At 47.8% G+C, this 22,581-nt stretch overlaps 1 protein-coding gene and 1 long non-coding RNA gene across 4 annotated transcripts in view; one reads left to right on the top strand and one right to left on the bottom strand.

The window, feature by feature from the left end:
- Positions 1–6,044: 6,044 nt before the first annotated feature.
- 4933423K11Rik lies at positions 6,045–18,156 on the bottom strand. The gene is made up of 4 exons (XR_869208.2): positions 17,788–18,156; positions 15,453–15,519; positions 7,115–7,214; positions 6,045–6,162 (listed from the first exon to the last, which is right to left on the bottom strand). It is a non-coding gene; the product is annotated as an RIKEN cDNA 4933423K11 gene (long non-coding RNA).
- A 169-nt stretch (positions 18,157–18,325) lies between these two features.
- Positions 18,326–22,581, top strand: part of Rab11fip5 (RAB11 family interacting protein 5 (class I)) — a 39,723-nt gene continuing 35,467 nt past the window's right edge. For 2 of the 3 annotated variants that reach the window (NM_177466.4, NM_001003955.2), the window contains exon 1: positions 18,376–18,912. In NM_177466.4, coding sequence (NP_803417.3) covers positions 18,482–18,912 — 431 coding nt within the window. In that variant the 5' untranslated portion in view covers positions 18,376–18,481. Of the gene's footprint in view, positions 18,913–22,581 lie in introns of all 3 variants that reach the window. The other variant, XM_006506366.2, reaches the window with a different exon arrangement.

Here is a 22,581-nt window from a genome sequence, read left to right as displayed (position 1 = left end):
CTTGACCCCTTGGCGGAGGGTTGAACGAACCTTTCACAGAGGTTATATATCAGATATCTACTTTATGATTCATAATAGTAGCAAAATTACAGTTATGAAGTAGCAACAAAACAGTTTTATGGTTGGAGACTAACACAACAGGGACCCTGTCTTAAAACAAACAAACAAACAAACAAACAAACAAAGATGCTACAGGAGGGAGTTGAAGAGATAGCTCAGCGGTTAAGAGCACTGACTGCTTTTCTGAAGGCCCTGAGTTCAAATCCCAGCAACCACATGGTGGCTCACAATCATCTGTAATGAGATTGGATGACCTTTTCTGGTGTGTCTAAAAACAGCTACAGTGTACTTACATATAATTAATAAGTATTTTTTTTAAAAGATGCTACAGGGAAATGTGGACCCCGGTTCCTAGTTCCAGAAGTGTGGCTTCTCAGGGTCTCTCCTGACACCGAGAAGGAGGGATGCCTCTTGGTTGGCATGTGCTGTGGTCTCATTAGAAGAGCCTTGTCTTTTTCTTTTTGTAAAAGTTGTATTGTATTTATTTTCTCTTCCTCTCCCCCACCCTTCTCTGTGTGTATGTACAACTTTCTAGAGTTGGTTCTCTCTGGTTTCATGTGGGTTCCAGAAATCTGGCTTGGTGACTGGCAATCCCTTTATTCATTCCTGAAGGGCCATCTCCATCTAAGTCCTGAAAGCCCACTCTCACTCTGACTCTTGTGAGCCAGAAGTGGGGAGGACAGCAAGGGAAGAGGGCAACTCTGCGCTGCATGGAGAATTTGGGGCAGAGGAGACGACCAGGGGCCGAGGAAGAGGGATGGTTATCAGAGTGTACAGACTCAACTTAGCAACGGCTTGCAGGCCAAGGCAAAGAGTTTTATTCTCCTGGAGAGACAGAGTGGGGGTGAGGTGGGGTCCCAAACCCTGAAAAAGCGGGGAACTGCCTGTGCTAATGTCCATAGACTTTATAGTTTTGAGTTCTGCATGTGAGCAGCAGAGGGCGCACTCAGCTAAATGCAGAGAGAACTTGGGCAAAAGGTCTGGAGACCTAGAGGACCGAAAATGCTGAGCCGAACCTGGTGCCTTGGAAGTAGAGTTCAAAGTTCGATATAACCACACAATAACAGAGAAACCCTGTCTCGAAAAACCAATAAGGAGGAGGAGGAGGAGGAGGAGGAGGAGGAGGAGGAGGAGGAGGAGGAGGAGGAGGAGGAGGAGGAGCCCGGCGGTGGTGGCGCACGCCTTTAATCCCAGCACTCTGGGAGGCAGAGGCAGGCAGATTTCTGAGTTCGAGGCCAGCCTGGTCTACAGAGTGCGTTCCAGGACAGCCAGGGCTACACAGAGAAACCCTGTCTCGAAAAACCAAAAAAAAAAAAAAAAAAAAAAAAAAAGGAGCAGCAGCAGCAGCAGCAGCTGGCCTTGGAGATGCTCACTCCATCCATCGTCCATACTCCCAGAACTTGGAGGAGGAAGCAGGACGATCAGGAGTTTAAGGTCATTATTACCCAGCCTGGGTTACATGAAATTTTGTCTCAAGAAAAGAAATTATAAACTTTCGAAAGCTACATATCAGTGTCACACATGCACAATCTCAACATGTGGCGGGCTAGGGCAGGAGGGTCTCAGATTCAAGGTGAAACTGAGTGTGGTAGTGCACAGGGCCAGCCTGGTCTACATAGTGAATTCCAGGACAATAGCTTACACAATGAGGTCCTATCTCAAAAACAAACAAACAAAAATCAAGGTCAATTGGGTCTAGATTGTGTAACCTTGTCTTAAAAAAAAAAAGCCAGTGTAAGGTGGGAGGTGGTGGTGTACTCCTTCAATCCAGGCAGGCAGAGGAGAGGAGAATCTCTGAGTTTAAGGCCAGCTTGGTCTACAAAGTGAGTTCCAGGATAGCCAGGGCTACACAGAAAAACCCTGTCTTGGAAAAAAAAACAAAAACAAAAACCAACCAACCAACCAAGCAAGCAAAACAACAAATGTGTGTGTGTGTGTGTGTGTGTGTGTGTGTGTGTGTGTGTTTAATCTTTTCCTCCATCTGGAACAAGACTCTTTTCTCCAACCTAAAAGGCAGTAGGGACCCTTGGTTTTCACTTCCCTCCGTTCAGGGAGGACAACTGGCTCCCACACAGGCACATCCCTGTCTAGTTTGTTTCAAGGCCTTGATACATTTGCATCTCTGGCCATCCTGAACTCACATCTTGTGCTCTCAGCAATCCTCCTAACTCAGTATCCAAAGAGTGGTGGTTACAGGGCATGCCACCATGTACATGACATAGTTTTGTGTTTGTGAGTAATAGTTTATGTCATTGGGACCTAGGGATGTCACTCAGTTGATAGAGAGCTTGCCTAGCATGACAAAGAACTAGGTTTGAGTTCCAGAAACTTGTAAACTAGGCATGGCAGTACTTGTCTGCAGTCCCAACACTTGGGAAATAAAGATACAAGGATTAGTAATACAGGGTCAAGCTGGGCAGTGATGGTGCACACTTTGGTCCCAGTGCTTTGGGCCTCTGTGAGTTCTAGGACAGCCAGGGCTACACAGAGAAGCCCTGGCTCAAAAAACAAAACAAAACAAACAAACAAAAATAAACAAAGGAGGAGGAGGAGGAGGAGGAGGAGGAGAAGGAGAAGAAGAAGAAGAAGAAGAAGAAGAAGAAGAAGAAGAAGAAGAAGAAGAAGAAGAAGAAGAAGAGGAGGAGGAGGAGGAGGAGGAGGAGGAGGAGGAGGAGGAAGAGAAGGAGAAGAAGAAGAAGAAGAAGAAGAAGAAGAAGAAGAAGAAGAAGAAGAAGAAGAAGAAGAAGAAGAAGAAGAAGAAGAAGAAGAAGAAGAAAGAAATACAGGGTCATCCTCAATTATATATGGGGTTTAAGGCTAGCCTGGGCTATTTGAAACCGTGCCTCAGGAGAAAAAAGACTGTGGGGAGAGGAGCAGAATAGAGATAAATGTTGACAACTTTTGAAACTAAATATTGAAAATGAAAACACTCATTATATTCTTCTGTCTACTTTAGGGTTTTTGAAAATTTCTACAACAAAAAGGATTTTTTTTTCCAGACAATTAGAAAGCAAAGTCACACCATCTACAAAGAAATAACTATGGAGCTGACAGGCTTCTTACCAGCAAGGGTAAACAGACCATAGTAGAATAATATCCTCAATGGATGAGAAGGAAATAGCTACCATGTTAGAATTAAACATTCAGCGAAATTAGCTTTGACGAGTAAGGTGAATTGAGGATACAGTCAGAATAAACAAAAGCTGTGCTTAGCCCAATAAACAGGTGCAAAAACCCTGCTGAGGAGCAGTCTTCAGGAAGACAGAAAATTCTAGAAAAAATAGTTAGCAAATAAATCAATACAGGTATAGCTAAATGGTGCCTCCTCTATTAAATCACTATATAATTTGACCTCTATGTTTTTTTTTGTGAGTGATAGGTTTTCTCCTTATAGTTTACCAGCCTCTCTGCCATGTTTTTGGTTTGGTTTGGTTTTTGGTTTTTCTGTTTTTTTGTAAAAACACTGGTGAATTTAGCTTCTCAGATAAGGGTCCCATCTTCTATACAAGTTCCTCCTCCCAAGACATACATGTATACATATGTTTATTTATATTTTCCTCCTCGTTCACCTCCTCCCTCTCTTCCTCCTTCTCCCCCTCTCCTCCTCCTCCTCTTTCTTTAAATATGGTCTCACTAAGTAGCCCTGGCTGGCCTACAACTCATAATAGAGATCAGGCTAACCTTGAACTTCCACAGATCTGCCTGCTTCTTTCTTCCAAATGCTGGGGCTAAAGGTGTCTCCTATCATCACACAGCTTTAAAAATATTTTTTAAAGAGTATATATATATTTTTCTAACAGTAAGGCTTGGGGGACTTTATAAATGTTAAAAGAACAGCTTTCTCTAAGAATTTCAAAATAGGGCTGGCGAGATGGCTCAGTGGTTAAGAGCGCCGACTGCTCTTCCGAAGGTCCCGAGTTCAAATCCCAGCAACCACATGGTGGCTCACAACCATCTGTAATGAAATCTGATGCCCTCTTCTGGAGTATCTGAGGACAGCTACAGTGTACTTACATATAATAAACAAATCTTAAAAAAAAAAAAAAAAGAAAATGTTCAAGCATATCTCTAAGACAGACCAGTGGCTGAGTCGGCTTATCATCACCACCACAAAACACTTGAGAACGTCAACGGAAAGGAAGAAACTGTTCTGGGGTTGAAGGTTTCGGTTCATGGTTACTTGGTGCTGCCACTAGGTCAGAAGGGGAGTATGCAGTGGACAAAGCTGGTCACCTTGGTGGCCAGAATCAGAAAGACAGAAAGGCCCAGGATGAGTTAGAGTCCTTCCAAGGTCAACACCCCTCAGCTGGGTGCAACTTCCTAAGTCTGCCTCACTATCGTGGGGGTGGGGGTGGGGGTGGGGGTGGGGGTGGGGGGGTAATGGCTCCAACTATGAGGCTGTCCGAGGCTGTGTTCCCAGGGGACATTAGACCCTTTGTGATCTGATCACTTTCCAAAGCCCTATTCCTGAGCCCTGCGGTAGTGGGGGTTGAGTCTTCAATACTTGGGATTCATTTGTAACTAGAGGCAGGCTGGGTTTTATTTGTGGGGGGAGGATTCACCCCCAAAGTCTACTCACCCCTGGGTAGACTCACAAACAGCAGATCAAGTATTTAACGATTCCAAAGTCCTACTTGGTGAACTAATGCGGTTACTGAGCTGACTTGCAGAGCCTGGGATACTTACAGAATCCTGGGTGATCCCCACCCCTCACTCACCAAACAACCAAGCCACTAGGAAGTCTCGCCCCAGCCCTGGTGATGGTTCCCTCCCATAGATGCCACCATCACCCCTCCACTAAGCAAACCTCGCACTCTAGGAGCTGGTCCTGTTGTGTGCTGCTGTTACTGTTCCTAAAGTACTCTGAAACAGTCTAGACTTAGTGTCTCTTTCTTCCACAGATGCTGCCCCTGCCCCTACTACACTGAACTAAGCTCATAACACTTCCTCCACACTCGCTACTGCTAGGTCACGTTCAAATTTCCCTAATTGTCTCAAAAATGCCCTTTCATTTCCAGCCTGTTGGCACCGGGGTCCACGAGTTGCAGTCAGTAATTACAGCTCTGAAATTTCTTTTAATCTAGAGTAGTCTTTCCCTTTCTTTAATTTCTCCTGATAATGATAGGTTGAAAAACTGGATCAGTCATTCTGTGGACTGCCCTAATTTCTGGTTTTGTCTTTCACCTTCCTCATGGTACCTCTTAACCTGCTTCTCTCTCCTCTCTCTTGCTGCACAACTCTCAGGGTCGATTAGATGAGAGATCTCTTGGGAAATGGAAGCCATTTTGTAGTGTAACACCGTCTTTGTACCAGACATTTTTTTTTTTCTGAGACAGGGTTTCTCTGTGTAGCCCTGGCTGTCCTGGAACTCACTCTTTAGACCAGGCTGGCCTCAAACTCAAATCTGCCTGCCTCTGCCTCCACCTCCCAAGTGCTAGGATTAAGGACATGTGTCACCACTGCCTGGCCGGGGAACCTTTTTGGATCTTGACAGTGTAGGTTTTTTTTTTTCTTTTCTTTTTTTTTTTTTTAAGGCTTATTATTATTTTATGTGTGAGAGAGTTTGCTTATACATATATATGTTCACAATCTATGTGCCTGGAGCGAGAGGAGGGCAGAAGGTGTCAGATTTTCAGGAACTGGAGTTAAAGGGAGTTGTGGGACACTATAAGGGCTCTTGGAACAGAACCTGGGTCCTTTTCAGTAGCACAAGTGCTTTAAACAGACGGGGTAGGGTTTTTGTTTTTTTTTTTTTTTTCTTGTTTCTATGGTTTGTTTGAGTCGCGATCTTGCTACATTGTCGTCTTAGTTTCTTTTCATGTTTTTATGATAAAATGCCGTGACAAAATTACTTGAAGGGAAAAAAAGGTTTATTCTGGCTCACACTGCAGGGGTACAGCTCATGGTGGGAAGTGAAGAATGCAGAGATCTAAGCAGTTGTTCACTGTCTCTGGGCCTGGGTACCAGAGGTTTTCCACGGAGATCTCTGGCCAGGCCTGGTGCGAAGGTTCCAGCGAAAGGAAGCGAAGAATGCGGGCAAGGAGGGGAAGTCGCTTCCTGGCTTCTGCTGTGCTGGTCAGCTCCATTCCGGGCTGCCCTGCACTGAGTCAGGAGAAGCCGACTAGCTAGTTAGTAGTGTGGCAGGACCTCAGGCAGCGCTTCGCTTCGGGAAAGCCGATCTCTCCCCAAGTGTTTACAGCTCTTAGGACAAAGTCTCGGACAATGAGTAGTTCTCACATACCTTTATCCCCTGGATCAGACTTATATATAGTTTTGGGGATGATTCAGAGTTTGTCAGTAAGTACTTCTCATTGGCTTGGACTGAGAAACCTTATTTGCATGTGGAGGGATTGGTGCAGCTACTACAGGATTGATGCCTCATACCTCTCTGCAGGGGGGCTGTGACAGGAGCCAGGTGCCCAGGAGGCGTGGCCAAACCCCTGCCATCCCATGCAGGTGGAAATCTCTGCCAGCTGGGGCTCCAGGGTTCAAGACCTATGCTCGACTGGAGACCAGGCTGTCTGTGTACAGCCCACTGCCCCACAACTGTCCTGGCTGACACAAGCTAGAGTCAAGCTAGGAAGGAGCCTCAGTTGAGAAATATCTCCATGAGATCTAGCTGTAAGGCATTTCTCAATTAGTGATGGATTGGGTAAGGCCCAGCCCATGTGGGTTGATGGGCCTGGGTTCTATAAGAAAGCAGGCTGAGCAAGCTAGGGGGAGCAAACCCATAAGCAGCATCCCTCCATGGCCTCTGCATCAGCTTCAACCTCCAGGTTCCTGCTCTGTGTGAGTCCCTGTCCTGACTTCCTTTGGTGTTGAACAGCAATGTGAAAGTGTAAGATGAATAAATCCCTTCTTCCCCAATTTGCTATTTGCTTATAGTGTTTCTTTGAAGCAATATAAACCCTAACAAAAACAGTCACGTACCATCCACAACCAGGAAGCAGAGATCTAGGGATGCATGCAGATGCCCATCAGGCTTTCTCTATACCATCCAGGCTCCCAACCAAGGATGATGCATCCCACAGTGGATAGATCCCACTTCAGTTACCTTAGTCAAGATAATTCTCCACCAGCCAGGGCAGAAGCCCACTCCCAGGTCATCCTAGGCCGCATCAGAGGGATAGTGAAGGTTGATCACCATGGAGAGGCTGTTAGAGGGAGGGCAGAGCAGATGCTTGGGTGGGTACAGACACTGGCTCCGAAAACCTGGCAACCTGAGTTCAATCCCCAGACCCTACATAAAGGTGGAAGGAAGGAACCAACTCTGGAAAGCTGTCCCCTGACCTCCACAAGTGTGTCATGGTATGCACCAACCCCCTTGTAATAACAAAATTAAGCATTTTAAAGGAAAAAAAGAAAATTTGACCAAGGAAGTAAGGGATGGAAAATAGACACAGGGGAGCAGGAAGAGCTTAAAGAAAGGCTCATAAATAAAAGACAAACAAACAGACCCTCCCCAGGGTCTCCCAATAGACCTAACCCTGTCTACACTGACTTGGGCCCAATGGAACTAATTCTAGATTTCCAGCTCCAGACTTCAGAAGAAGAAAATAACTTTGTGGTCTTTTTCTTTCTTTCTTTCTTTCTTTCTTTCTTTCTTTCTTTCTTTCTTTCTTTCTTTTCTTTTCTTTTTTAAGGCAGGGTCTCTCTATGTAGCCCTGGCTATCCTCAACTCACTTTTTAGACCAGGCTGGCCTCAAATTCACAGAGATCTGGCTACCTCTGTCCCCCATACCAGATTTGTGGTATTTTAAGCCATTAAGCAGTAAATACAATAAGAAACTAATGTTAAGTTTCTTGATAACATGAAACCTGAGTTTGTGTTATGGAGTGGCTCAGCCTTAGCACAAACCTTTTTTATTTTTTTTATTTTTTTTAATTTTTTTTTCCATTTTTTATTAGGTATTTAGCTCATTTACATTTCCAATGCTATACCAAAAGTCCCCCATATCCACCCACCCCCACTCCCTGCCCACCCACTCCCCCTTTTTGGCCCTGGTGTTCCCCTGTACTGGGGCATATAAAGTTTGCAAGTCCAATGGGCCTCTCTTTCCAGTGATGGCCGACTAGGCCATCTTTTGATATATATGCAGCTAGAGTCAAGAGCTCCGGGGTACTGGTTAGTTCATAATGTTGTTCCACCTATAGGGTTGCAGATCCCTTTAGCTCCTTGGCTACTTTCTCTAGCTCCTCCATTGGGAGCCCTATGATCCATCCATTAGCTGACTGTGAGCATCCACTTCTGTGTTTGCTAGGCCCCGGCATAGTCTCACAAGAGACAGCTACATCTGGGTCCTTTCAATAAAATCTTGCTAGTGTATGCAATGGTGTCAGCCTTTGGATGCTGATTATGGGGTGGATCCCTGGATATGGCAGTCTCTACATGGTCCATCCTTTCATCTCAGCTCCAAACTTTGTCTCAGCACAAACCTTTAATCCCAAACAACGAAGGTAAATTAGTTTGTAGAAAGAAGCACCCATGTTTGAAAGTGGTATCTAATTGAGTGGCAGACAAAGTGATGAATCAGAGAAAGATTTGTCAGGCTAGGATACACCCAACTCTCATGGGAAGAAAGAGGGAAGGGAAGGTAATTGAGGGGCAGTGCAGAGAGAGAGGGGAGGGAGAAAGGCAGTTTTACTGAGACCGGCTGAAGAGACACTGAGCTAGACACAGGTGAAGACAGACAAGCCAGAGAATGAGAAGGAACCAGAAGATTAGATCAGACTGCCAAAGTTAGTATGATGTCAAGTAGAGTGATTCAGGAGAGCCAGAGAGAGAGAGAGAAGCCCCATTGACTCAGTCAGCTTGGAGAAGAATTTCCAAGAATGGCTGAGCTGAACCAGCCAGCCAGAATTCAGAAAGAACTAGGGAGGGTGAGCGAGAGGCTGAAAAAATTCTAGGCCTGGATTAGATTGTACAGAGGCTAGAAGCTTCCAGGACTAGGTGTAGGTTAGCAGACTAAGGCAGTAAGCACTTACTTCAGACTTGAATAAAAGCTACTTTTACAGTTAAATATTCAAATGTGTTTTATTTAGCTGGTTGCTATAGCACATCCATGTAATCCTAGTACTAGGAGCCTGGGGCAGGAGAATCACAGGTTCGAGGCCAGCCTGGGCTACATACTGGAACTTTATCTCAAAAGGAAAAAACAAACAAACAAACAAACTATGGGACATTGGTACTCTGTCTCGAAATACAAACAAAAGGACAAGAAAAGGAAAACTGAAATAAATTCTTACCAAGACCTTGTTTTATTTATATTTTATTTTCCTTTAGGAAGTAGAACCCTGGGTTTTGTGGATACAGGGCAGACTTTTTTTTTTTTTTTTTTTTTTGGTTTTTCTAGGCAGGGTTTCTCTGTATAGCTCTGGCTGTCCTGGAGCTCACTTTGTAGACCAGGCTGGCCTCGAACTCAGAAATCCTCCTGCCTCTGCCTCCCGAGTGCTGGGATTAAAGGCGTGCACCACCACGCCCGGCCAGGGCAGACATTTTACCCCAGAGTATACTTTAGCCCTGATGTATTTTAAATTTTTCTTTGAGATTATAATTTAATTACAGCATCTTCTCTCCCTGTCCTCTCTCCTAAGTTCTCCCGTGTACCCTTCCCTGATCTCCATCAAATTCATAGTCTCTTTTAAAATTCACTGTTACTGTCAATATATTTTTTGAAATAATAGCAACTACATAAGCTTTTTGAATTTCCCATTAGGAATGGATTTATGGCTTCAACGACGTTTGCTGGAAGATGAGCGGCCAGTATCTCTCCATCAGTGATACACTCTAGGTGGTCCAGAATGTTGCTGCCCATTGCCCTTCCCTGTGTCCCTGCTGCTCCTCTGTGGTGTTTGTGGGCTTTTCATCCTCCTGACTGGCTATTAGATGCTTTCTGCAGCCATGTTTGCCCCTGTGTGGGAGGATGTGACTCAGGCACTTGGCATGGCTGTGACACTGCCCTTACCAGCACAGATGATAACTGTCTGCTTTTTGAGAAGTCATTTTTCAGTTTTATTTCCTGTAATGAGAATTAAACCCATGACTCTGTGAATGCCAGGCAAGCATTCTAGCACCGAGCTACTGCAGGCCTCTCTGCAACCTCCACAGCCAGCTGAGTAACTGTGGAGGGACTCAAGAAGGCTGTTTGGTTCGTCACAATTAGGTAGCCAGTATTGGTCAAACTCCAGGAATCTGACCCTGAATGGTTTCTTTTAGGTATATTTAAGCACAGCACAATTTGGTGAAAACTTCCCTGGTGATAAGTGCACAATAAAGCAAGTTAAATAAAGATGTGATGTGACTGAGTTCCAGGCCAGCCTGGTCTACAGAGTGAGTTCCAGGACAGCCAGGGCTACACAGAGAAACCCTGTCTCAAAAAACAAACAAAAAAGGATAGGATCTATAGACTGAGAAAAACTGTGTGTCTCTGTCTATATGGATATCGCAGAGGTCACCAGGCTAGTATGCTCCCAAGCTTCTGGGCATACATCAGGTATTGCATTCCTTCACTTGAAGGGGTGGGGGGACCCTGTTTGCTAACATTTTAGATTCCCCTAGTGCTTATCTGTGAGCACAAGGATCTCTGTCCCCCCTACAAGCCCTTTTAGAGGTCCTAAGGTGGGGATAGAATGGCTACTTCTATGGATGATGATGATGATTTGGACTGGGCCTTATGTAGCCCAAGCCGGTCTCAAAGTCACTATATAGCTGAGAATAAACTTGAATTTCAAACTCACCTGCCTCCACACCCAGGGTATTGGAATTGCAGGCATGCACTGATGCTACTGACTTATACATACAGGGCATTGAATCCAGGACTGCTTGAATGCTGGGCAAGCACTCTTCCAACCAAGCTACATCACCCACCCCTGTCTGATTATTCTATCCTGTCAGCTGCACATCTGGCTGAAAATCCCCCACTGCTATAACCAGGGGGTTCATTCCTTCTGTTTCTGGCTTCTGTAGGGTATTCGGAGTCAGGAGTCTCTTGTGTGTGGATCTTGCTGTGGTTTCACGTGGTGCTTACTGATAACCCTCTGGGAGGCCAGGGCCACGTCCATTCCTGAATCCTAGTCATTATAGGGATAGGAGAAGCTGCTCTGCTTTCGGGACTTGAGTGCACCCCTGTCCAGGTGTGCACGTCAGCACAGGTGGGAGATAACCTACTTACCTGGCGAGTACAGCGCACGGTAAAGATACCTTAAAAGCCTATGTTAGAGCCGGGCTTGTGAACCATGCCCGAAATCCCAGCACTCCACATGATTTTGCTAGGAAGTTACTTAGAGGCCAGCCTGTTTTCACACTGAGTCAGTTGGCTCCAGGCCAGTAAGGGTTACAAGGTGAGACACCTGCACCCCTCCCCCAGGGGACGTCTAAAGTCACGTGAGATTGTGCCCATCTTTCATCCCAGCGGCTGGGAGGCGGAAACAGAAGTTCAAGATCACCCTTGGCTTCCCAGTTTGAGGCCTGCCTGAGCTACTTACCGAGAAGAAGGGAAAAAGGGGAGGGGAAAGGAAGTGGAGGAGGGTTTATCTCTCAAAGGCCCCTCAGGGCGTCTCCTATCGTACCTCGAGAAGTGAAACCTATTGCAAGACCTTCGGCTGCTTTGGATTCCCTGGAGCCCTTGTCTCAGGTCAGGCTTCTAAGGTTGGCCTTTCACACTCTGCCTTGTCTTCATTCCAGGACCAACAGTTTTGTGTAATCTTATCCACTGTCTGCGTCCCTACCCTCGCCAAAGAATCCCACCAGAGCGCCTTGCCTGGAGGGGATTCGCTTGGTTTCGGACTTCCAGACAATGGACTGAGGAGCACATTTTACTTATCAAAACAGACATGGCCTCCAGGTTCTCCCAGCACCCCTCAGTCCCTACCAGGCATACCCTGTCCCCAACTTTGAACTCTCCAGCCCAGGGGCCGGGCTGCCCTTCCTCCAGAGGCTCCTTCCTATAAAATTCAGACAGTTTGGTCACTCTCTCTCTTTCCCTCCCCCTCCCTCTCCTCTCTTCTCCCTTCTCTTCTTTCTCTGCGTCCCCGCCCCATGGCAACTCCCCTGGCCTCAATCCTTCGGGCCTGTGAACTCGCCGGAGAACAGCTTCAATAAATCTCCCTTTAATATATGCTAATCTGGCTCATTTCACCAGCGGAGCAATCAGATTCCGCTCTTCCAGCTGAGGCCCCCCCCCTTACCACAAGGGGGCGATGTTAAGTCCTTTGTTGCTTTCTGGTCCTCTTCCCATTCCCTTTGAGTAACTGCTTCTACCAGGACACACCCACTTCCTTGCCCAGAGCACAGCTGCAGAGACTCCCAGGTCTGAATAATATTTTGGGGAAGTTTTTTTTTTTTTTTCTTCTAATTGTGAAATAATTTTAAATCATCAGGCGGTGGTGGAACATACCTTTAATCCCAGCATTCTGGAGGCAGAGACCGGTGGATCTCTGAGTTCGAAGCCAGCCTGGTCAATAGAGTGTTATGGTTTGATGCCTCCAGAATAGCTGAAGTCACTGCGTTTTATGTTTGTCAGCTATTTCATATTGTTGCTGTAACATTTCTGCCAGTCACTGACATAGAGAAATGGCTTGGCTCAAGGACATGCTGACCACATCCCCTGCTCTGTTCTGTATGGTTTGAATGGTCTGTATGAGGTTTGCTAATCTTAAGAGATTCCACTGGGGCTGGAGAGATGGCTCAGCAGTTAAGAGCACTGAGTGCTCTCCCAGAGGTCTTGAGTTCAAGTCCCAGCAACCACATGGTGGCTCACAACCATCTATAGTGGGATCAGATGCCCTCTTCTGGTATGTCTAATGACAGTAACAGTGCACTAACATAAAATAAATAAATAAATCTTAAAAAGAAAGAAAAAAAAGAAAGAAAGAAGGAAAGAAATTCCACAAAGCTTTACGTAGGACCCATCAAATCATAGGTCAATATGAACTATTACTTCTAAAATATATTGGGTCAGAGCTGACCACCAGGCAGCCCTTCCTGTACCTGTGTATGAAGTCTTTGTAGTTTGTGTGTGTGTGTTTTTTCCTTTGTAAGCCGACAGAAAAAGATATCCACCGTCATGAGTTCAAGGACGGCCAGGGCTACACAGAGAAACTCTATCTCAAAAAAAAAAAAAAAAAAAAAAAGAAAGAAAGAAAAGAAAAAGAAAAAAAGAAAAGAAAATAAGAAAAGAAAACCCTAGCCAGGTGGTGGTGGCGCACGCCTTTAATCCCAGCACTTGGGAGGCAGAGGCAGGCAGATTTCTGAGTTTGAGGCCAGCCTGGTCTAGAGTGAGTTCCAGGACAGCCAGGGCTACACAGAGAAACCCTGTCTTGAAAAACACAAAACAAAACAAAACAAAACAGAAAGAAAAGAAAGAAAGAAAGAAAGAAAAAGAAAAGAAAGAAGAGAAGAGAAGAGAAGAGAAGAGAAGAGAAGAGAAGAGAAGAGAAGAGAAGAGAAAAGAAAATCCTAAATCCTGTTGAGTATTGTGGCATACACCTTGCCCCAGAGGCAGGAAGATTAACTTCCAGGCCAGCCTGGGCAACAGAGTAAAACTGTTTGGAAAAAGAAAACAACAACCAATCAGCCAATCAACAAACCAAGAAAAAGCAATCACCCTGTGTAAACCGTAGCAGTGCAGAGCCAGGAACACTTGGATGACGTAGTTTGTCCTTATTTCCAAGCATTTACTGATAACTTGACAACACAGACTTTTTTTTTTTTAATAGTCCATTTCTATTGAGATATGCTTCTGGCTCCACTGCCCCTGCTCAAGGCACCGAGAGCTCTTCCTGGTTGGTACCTTTGTTTTTCTGGCATCCGTCACACCTTTGCTCCCGAGGACATCCTTATTTTCCACTATTGCAAAACAATTCAGGCTCATCCTGTTTTCACCCCCCTAGGATGGGTGATTCCTCTGTGCCCGCCCTGGGTGTGCTGCGAGGTCTCAACTCCTAATCTAGTGGAAGAGGCACCATGCCTCTTTCTGTATCTGGAGGGCCGCCTCTAGCCAGGCCACAGACAGCAAGTTGGCCGACTCTTTTCTCCTAGGGCCTCGGGCCTCACCAGGTGAGCTCGGCCAGGTTTCACTGCTCACATAGGGCTGCCTTGGGCCAGCAGGAAGCCTCAACTTGCCAACTGCTCGGGTCAGGGCAGGAGGAAGGAGGGCAGGGAGTAGGAGTAGTACATCTGGGTTCCCTTTGCCCTTTCCTGGAGTCTTCCTGTTGGGGGTGGGGGTGGGGCGGTGGTGGTAGGGGGAGGAAGAGGGCAGCTCGCTTAGAGAGCCAGCCAACATGAGACAGACTCTTAATGGAGCATGGCAAACTCAAGGTAGTTGAAGGTTAATAAAGTTTTCATTTAAAACGGAATCTACTGTTAAAATGGAAACTTCAAGGAGAGAGAGAGAGAGAGAGAGAGAGAGAGAGAGATTGAGAGAGAGAGAGGGAGAGATCCTGGGTTCAGTTTGGGGAGTGCAATGGAGACTGGGCAAGTCTGCTAACCTTTTCAATCCTCAGCTCCTCTCCAGCACCATGTCCACCTGCGCGCTGCCACGCTCCCTACCGAGCTGATAAAGGATAACCCTCTGCAACTATAGCAAGCCCCAGATAAATGCGTTCTTTTGTCAGAGTTGCCTTGGTCGTGGTGTTTCTTCTGCAATAGGACATGGCGTAAAACGCCTGGGACACGGGATCTTACTCAAATGATTAAAACCGACAGAAGTTTGTAGCGTCTAGATGGCTGACCAGCCAGCGTGAGGGCAGAGTGCTGCAGGCAATAAAATGGCTGAGACTCTTATTTCAGTTTGCAGTCTTCCAGTTGGTGACTTCAGAGAAATGGCCTAGGCTCTCTGCTTGGGTTTCCTCATCAGTGACCAGAGGGCAGCAGAAGCACTTATCTCAGTCACGTGGTTGTCTGGGGTGGGGGTGGGCAAAGGAGCTAACACAGACCATAAACAGTAGAGTCAAACCCCTCAGGTTTAACCTTTACTCTCTAGGGCCCTCAAATTATATGCAGATATAGTGTAAAGATTAGAAAGACAAATTGCTAGTAGTGTTGATTTCTGGCCGGTGCTTTTTCTATTTTCTTTTCTGTATTTTTCAAATAACAATTTTTTTTTTTTTATGGAGACAAGGTCTCTTGTACCTTAGGTTGGACTTACATTCAGTGTGTAGCCAAGGATAACCTCTTCTGATCCTCCGTCTCCTATCTCTGAAGTGCCAGGAATAAAGGAGTGTTCTCCCACACCTAGCTTATGTGGTGTTAGAGATGGAATCTAGAGCCTTAGTTGTGACACAAAGCTTCTACCTCATTGCCAACAGTGGAGATGACCCTGATTTGAATCCCCACACCCCACATAAAGCTGGGTGTGGTACAAAGCACATATTTGTACTCCCAGTGTTCTTACTTCAGAGATGAAAGGTGAAGAAAGAATTCCGGGAAGCTCGAGGGCCAGCATTCTTGGTGTAGTCAGTCTAGGAGAAAACAACAAAGAGACTCTATCTAAAATGTGATGGAGATCACACACCCTACTGTGGGAGACTGACCAGATGGGCTGTAGTGGAGTGCTCCCAAGAGTCTCCTTTGTCTGGTATGCAGACTTCCCCCTTTTGAGTTCCCAGTGGAGGATGTGGCCTGGTAAGTAGAGATTTGGGCACTACATAAGAAAGAAAGGCTAGCCCTGTGAACCACCCAATAAAGGAAGGCCAGTAGTAGAACTAATAAGACCGAGGATGGAGAGTGGGTGTGAGCCAGATAAAGTCTGTATCTACCTTAGCAGGAAGGCACTAGATAATGGCCAGCACCAAATTTAGATATAGCCACAGAAGCAATTTATACATCGAGGTGGAGTCAACCCCAAGGTTTGGAAACACCAATAGCTTTAGGAGGTATATCCTCAGAGGTGTGTGGCTCAGTTATCGAGCCAGAGTGAGACCCTGGGGCTTCTCTCTGGAATACAACTGGAGTTGCTGGCAGGAAACAAAAATAAGAATTGAAGATAGGCGTGGTGGTGCTGATCTGGAGTCCCAGAACTCTGAAGGGAAAGTTAGGAGGGCTCGGGAGTTCAAAGCCAATTTATGGTGATTTCAAGGCCAGCCTGTGCTACAAAGACCCTATCTCAAAATTAAGTTACTAAAGGGCCTGGAATAGTGGAGAATACCTTTAATAGCAGCACTTGGGAGGCAGAGGGAGGACGATGCTTCTTGTGAGTTTGAGGCCAGCCAGTGTTACACGGTTAGACCCCGTCTCAAATAGAAAATTTAAAGTAAGTATAATCAGATAGGAAAGCTCAGTAGGTAGAGCAGGTAGCTGCCACAGAGCCTAATGACCTCAGGTGATCCAGTGAGAACTGAGGCCCAAGGATTGTTCTCTGACACCTTCTGCCCCCCGCAGAGACAGACAGACAGAAAGACAGACAGAATAAAGTAAAAGATATACCCCAGGATCTAGGAAGGGAGGACTTTTGAATTCTCTTTCTTCTCCCCTTCCGATGTTTTTAAAGTTTTATTATTATATTTGGTGTGAGAGAGTGTGCTACGGTGTACTTGTGGAGGTCTGAGAACAACTTGCTGGAATTAGCTCTCTCCTATCACGTGAGTCCTGAGGAGGATCGAACTCAAGTTGTCAGGTTTAGTGGCAATGAAGACACCTTGTTGCCTACTGTTTTGTTTTTGTCCTGAGTATATATGCATACATTATTAAAAAATATTCTAAGCCAGGCAGTGGTGATGCATGGCTTTAATCCCAACCCTTGGGAGGCAGAGGCAGGTGGATCTCTGTGAGTTCAAGGCCAGCCTGATTTACAAAGAGAGTTCCACAACATCCAAGGTTACACAGAGAGGCTCTGTCTTGAAAATTGAAAAAAAAAATCTAATTTAAGGGTAGGCTCTGAAAGTTAACAGAAAAAAGTAAAGGCTCACCATGTAGCCCAGGCTGGCCTTGAATTTGCCTTCAGAGTCCTGGGATTATAGGCTGTGCTACAACAGCTTCTTTGTTATGCATCTTAGGTAAATTTATCTAACCTATAATTCTGCCTTCTGGGAAACCAAATTCACATATAGGGTGGCTCTGAAGAATGAGTGAGGTCATGCACAGAAAGCTCATGAGTCAGTTGTTGGCCGACTCTTGCTGAAATTCAGCATCCATAATTATTAACCATTATCTTAATAATGAAACAAGTGTGCTGGCAGTTCTCAGAACACAACACACAGTAGGCAAGTATGAATGGATTTAGAGGTGGAAGATTAGTCCTGTGGTAGAATGCTTGTCTACTACCAACAAGGCCCTGTTTGCCTTGTTTGTATATAAGGCTAATGTTTTAGCTAGCCTGGAACTCACTATGTAGACCAGGCTGGTCTCAAACTCAAAAAGATCTTTCCTCCTCTGCCTCCCAAGTGGAAGTGCTGGGATTAAAGGTGAGCACTACTACACCTGGCCACACAAAAGTTTTAAAACCAGTGGGCACGCCTTTAATCCCAGCACTCAGTGGAGGCAGGAATTTAACAATTCGAGCCGTAATCTACATAGCAGGTTCCAGGAGAGCCAGAAGAGACTCCGTTTCCAAAAAAAAAAAAAAAAAAAAAAAAGGGAGTGGGGGAAAAATCAAAGCAGAAAAAGATTGTTTTAAGTCCCACTCCAGTGATTTCCCAGCGGCGGCTCTAGGTCATCACATATATGTAGAGAGTTGAAAATGGGAGCGCATGTGCGATTTAGGGGGTCTCTAGAGTAGGCATCTTATCTACCCTCAAATCCACGCCGAGCAGAATGGATCTTCGAAGCAGCGAGGGCTTTCAGGAGTACAGGAGCTTGCAGAAAACCCTGACACTGTCCAGGTAGAGCGCGGTGGATAGTTATGCAGAGAGGTTCGGCTCTCTAGCTTGGAGTCGCTGCCTAAACGGGGCGGGGCCATGGTGGTAACCACGCCCACCTCTCTGCAGAGGCTGCAAGCGGCCTTCGTCCCTAGCCCCCTCCATTTCTTCCTTTGCAGTTCCGCACTGTGCACAAGCGAATCCGGTCGTGATTAAGGCATGGCCAGATCTCAATCCTCTCCCCCAACACACGCAGAGGCCGCGCCCTTCTGCACCGGTCACCTTTTAGAAGAGCAGCGGGAGCTTGAGGTTCCCCCAGAGGGGCTGGGCCAGTGAGAAAGCCCCGCCCACATCTTTGCAGAGGCCGCGCCCCTCTCTGGGTTTCTTTAGCTCTTAGGCAGCTATATGCTGGTGGAACTGGGGGCGGGGCCTGGCCTGGGCCTAGGCGGGGCGTGACGTCGCGGGGCGGCCGGCCGCCCGGGAGGCGGGGCGGCGGGGAGGCGGCGGCCCGCTTGGCCCAGGCCAGCCCGCAGCTGCGGCGGTCGGTGCGCTGCAGGCGGCGCGGGGGAGCCGGCTCCTGACAGCATCCCGCGGCTGCCACGTCTGTCACTCTGTCCCAGGGTCCGCCATGGCTCTGGTGCGGGACCCTGAGCCGGCGGCCGGATCCTCCCGCTGGCTGCCCACGCATGTCCAGGTGACCGTGCTGCGGGCCAGCGGGTTGAGGGGCAAGAGCTCGGGCGCCGGCAGCACCAGCGACGCGTACACGGTGATCCAGGTGGGCCGAGAGAAGTACAGCACCTCGGTAGTGGAGAAGACGCAAGGCTGCCCGGAATGGTGCGAAGAGTGTTCGTTCGAGCTACCGCCTGGAGCCCTGGACGGCCTGCTGCGGGCACAGGAGGCAGATGCGGGCCCTGCGCCCTGGGCCTCCGGCCCCAACGCCGCCTGCGAGCTCGTGCTCACCACCATGCATCGCTCACTCATCGGCGTGGACAAGTTTCTGGGCCGGGCAACCGTAGCTCTGGACGAGGTCTTCCGCGCAGGCCGCGCCCAGCACACGCAGTGAGTCTGGGGCGCTGGGAGCAGGGACAAAAACGGTTGAAGGCCTAACCGGGCGGGGCTGGTTGGGACGTCTGGACCCGGTCCTCCCACTCAAGGACACAAACCCGTATACTGTTTGTTACTTCTCATTCAGCCTTCTGCCCTCCCCAATTCCCCCTGACTGTCTCCCCAGCAGCCTGGTGGGCCTGGAAGGCCTGATGGAGTTGGTGTAGTGACCAAGCGTTGGCAGTACATGGCCAAGGAAAGTTCGGAATGGGATTCTGAGGCTGTGGGAATTCAAGAAGGGAAATTTAAAGACTTCAGGGTCTGCCTTCTTTTCCTCAAAGAGGTGACTAGCCTGTAGGTAGTGGAGAGGAAGTCTCACCTTGTAGAAGCAGGAAGGTGAGGTGTTATCTTCCAAGGCAAGATTGAAGGGAGACACCCCAGCCTTCCCAGGGGTTACACAGGACACTTGGCCTTTGAACGTTCAGGGATACACCTCACCGTATAGACGTACTCTGTGACTCTGTCTTAGGGTACCAGGACTGAGAGCATTGGCCCACCTCGGAGTAAAGAAGGGTACATTTGAATCAGCTTGGGTCAGTGGGACAGTGGTTATAATGCCCTCAGTTCTCCGGATTATTTTCTCTAGAAAGGATAGGAAAAGTTCTTATTGTTTTGTTTTGTTTCGAGACAGGGTCTTTCTACGTAGCGCTGTCTGTCCTGGAACATGCTATGTAGACCTGGCTGCCTTTGAACTCAGAGATTCTACTGTCTCTGCCTCCCCAATGCTGGGTTCAAAGGCCAGAGACACCAAAGCCTGGGAAGGGTAGGAGGTTAAACATTTATTTTGTCAGAGTGTGTCCTTTGTAGGGTTAAGATCAAAACCTAAGATTTGTCTTTGCTGTGGTGGCACACACCTTTAACGCCATCATTTGAGAGACAGAGCTGTGTGTATTTCTGTATTCCAGGCCAGCCAGGCTACACAGAGAAACCCTGCCTTGAAGACCAAACCAAATAAACAAAATAAAAGACCTAAGACTTGGATCACCTTTTCCTGTTTGGGCCAGGGACCATGTAGAAGTCAGTCCCCAGGGCTGACCACCTGCTGTGGCTTGCTTGGGCCAGTTAATTTCTAAGCCTCCTGGGTGGGGTCCCAGAGAATGGGTGCAGAGTGGTGTCCCTCCGTAGGAGAACTGCTAGGCAAGGTTTGCTGGTTTTGAGTAAGTCAAAGAAGGCTTGCTGGAGAGGGATGAGCCTTCAGCCTGGTGCAGACGAAGAGGAAAGCAGGCTTTGAATAGAAAGGATCTGACCTTGAGCAATTTTTTCTTTTTTCCAAAACATGACTAGGGAAGGGCTTTCCTGGCTGGCCCACTGTGGCTGGGGTGGGATAGACCTGGGCACATTCCAGGCAGGGCTGTGACCTGACTTCATCCTCCCTCCCCTGGCTTCTCTCCTTCCCTCATGACTTGCTGTTTAGTTGCTGGGTGTGGAGTCATGAGGTATAACTTGGTCCTTGTTTTCTTCTTTTTCCTCCCTCTTTTGTGTCCTCACCCTCCTTCCTGGTCCAGGCCGATCAGGGGGCTGGGTGTGGGGTGGAATGCTCTCTTCTGCTCCCTTAGCTCTTTCCTTTCCCCATTGCCATAGCCCCATTACCCTTCAGCTACTCTGGTACATTATACATGGGGTAAGCATTAGGGCCGGGTGGACTGAAAGGGTCAGGTGGGGGAGACCAGCTTGCAGGGAGAAGCTTCTTGGACTTCTGTTGTTATTGTTGCTCAGTGCCCTTGCTTCCCTCTTGGCCTTGGCCTTGAATCTTTCTTAGTGGAGCTGGCCCAGCCTGCAAGTCCAGGTGGGCCTGTTTTTAGCCAAGAACAGTGCTCCCGGGAGAGTCTGACGTGCTATCCCTTGATCTGAACGGGAGCCTTAATTTACTTTGAGAAGTCATCTTTTCCACCAGCTTCAACTTCACACCCACCTGGCTGCCTTTCTGCTGATTCCCTGCCTGCCTGGGATTATTTATAGAGTTGGAGAGGGCAGGAAGTGGGGCACTTAGGGTGGGCAGAGGGAAAGTCCAGACAGTTGGCCCGCTCTGGGCTCTAGTCACTGGGCCTCATGGCATGCCCACTGACAGAGAACGGAGGCGGCCATTTCTGTTCCACAGCCTTCAGACTCTAATGGCCCCTCCTAGAGGTGTTTCCTGATCACCCTGGCCTGAGCCACTGAGGCAGAGAAGATGGAGGGTGATATCCTCAGTTTTGGAATCTGGTGGGAAAGTACTGTATTCACATTTACTCTCGGAGGCAGGGGCAGCGGGAGCAGTGGAGCCCCTGTCACCCAGAGGATCTGACTTAGGAAGCTCAAGCTGCGGAGTTGCGTGGCATGGGTCCCTTTCCCTCTCGGGTGCTGCTTTATGGCAAGGCAGGTAAACTCTTGAGTGTCTCCGTTTACTAGTCTTTAAAATGGGGATAACTTATACCTTCCCAGGGTTGATGTAGGAGATGAAATGAGAATACAGAGGGAGATCTAGCGCTTTTCCCAGGCTCTGAGTGAGTGTGTAGGGGGATGCTGGGGGGGGGGAGCGGGTAGTGAAGAGCTGTGATGGTTGAAGGTCATGGTAGCAGCATCTGGTAACCCACCTCTGGAAGAGGTCCTCTCCCTCTGAAGAACCTGCTGAAGAACTTTAAGTCTGGAGAAGCCTCATGTCCGTGGTTGGTGACAGGAGGAGTCTCAGGTCCCCAGCTACCTTCTGCAGCCCTTGGGAGGCCCAAGAACTTGAGCTGCACCTGGGAAGCATCCCTGATCCGAAAGCCAGGCTCAGATCACCTGATGGCTCTGCAGCTCTCCCTGGCTTGCTTGGCACTGCCCATGCCCTGGAGGAAGCCATTCTGGCACAATGCTGGTTCCTTAACTATTTCATCCCATCTCTGCAAGGGTCACAATGATAGAGGTGGACTGTAGAGATTAGTAACATGTCTGTGAAGCCATGCATAATGCAGATGGCTGCTTTCACAAGGCTAGGTTTGAGTTGCTGTGGGACCTTGCTTCTGTGCTGAGACTTCAGCTGCCCCAGGGACCCCTGAAAGTCACTTCTCTGTGAGGCACTCTTCAGTGTGAGAGGTTTTACTGGAGGCTTTCGAAATATCCAAAGAGGAAATAAATCCACACTCTGTGCTCCCAACCCAATCCGTACCAGGGATGGACCTCCGTGGCCAGCGCGTGTTAGGCACGCACACACTATTGCTGCGCTACATTTCCAGCCCTCAGAGAGGAAGCTCTCAACACAAACAACATGGTGCACATGACACTTGGCTAGACCAACTTCCCTCTGGAGCACAGCTGCCTCTAGGACCCCAGTGTTGGTGTGTGGCAGGGACAATTCCAGGGTGCTACTCCCTTCTAGCTTAGTACCACCACTGCCCCCTGACACCCCCATCCTGGAACTCCCATTGGGTGCCAGGTTTGTTACCCTGGCTGCTAGGACCTAGATGGGGTGGTGGCAGTTAGGGGTCTTTGTTACCTGAGGGGTCAGATGGGGACACTTGGCCTCTTCTGGACTTACTGCCGAGGACGTGGCCTGTGCCACAGGGGATGGCCCTGAATGATTTGGAAGATGGAAGAAAAAACAAGAATTTTGGAGTAAGAGGCTAGGGAGTCTGTCCCAACGCTTTTTGGGTGGAGAGACAGGCC

This window comes from Mus musculus, chromosome 6 (assembly GCF_000001635.26).
Source record: "Mus musculus strain C57BL/6J chromosome 6, GRCm38.p6 C57BL/6J".
NCBI lineage: Eukaryota > Metazoa > Chordata > Mammalia > Rodentia > Muridae > Mus > Mus musculus.
This window is presented reverse-complemented; position numbering and strand designations above follow the sequence as displayed.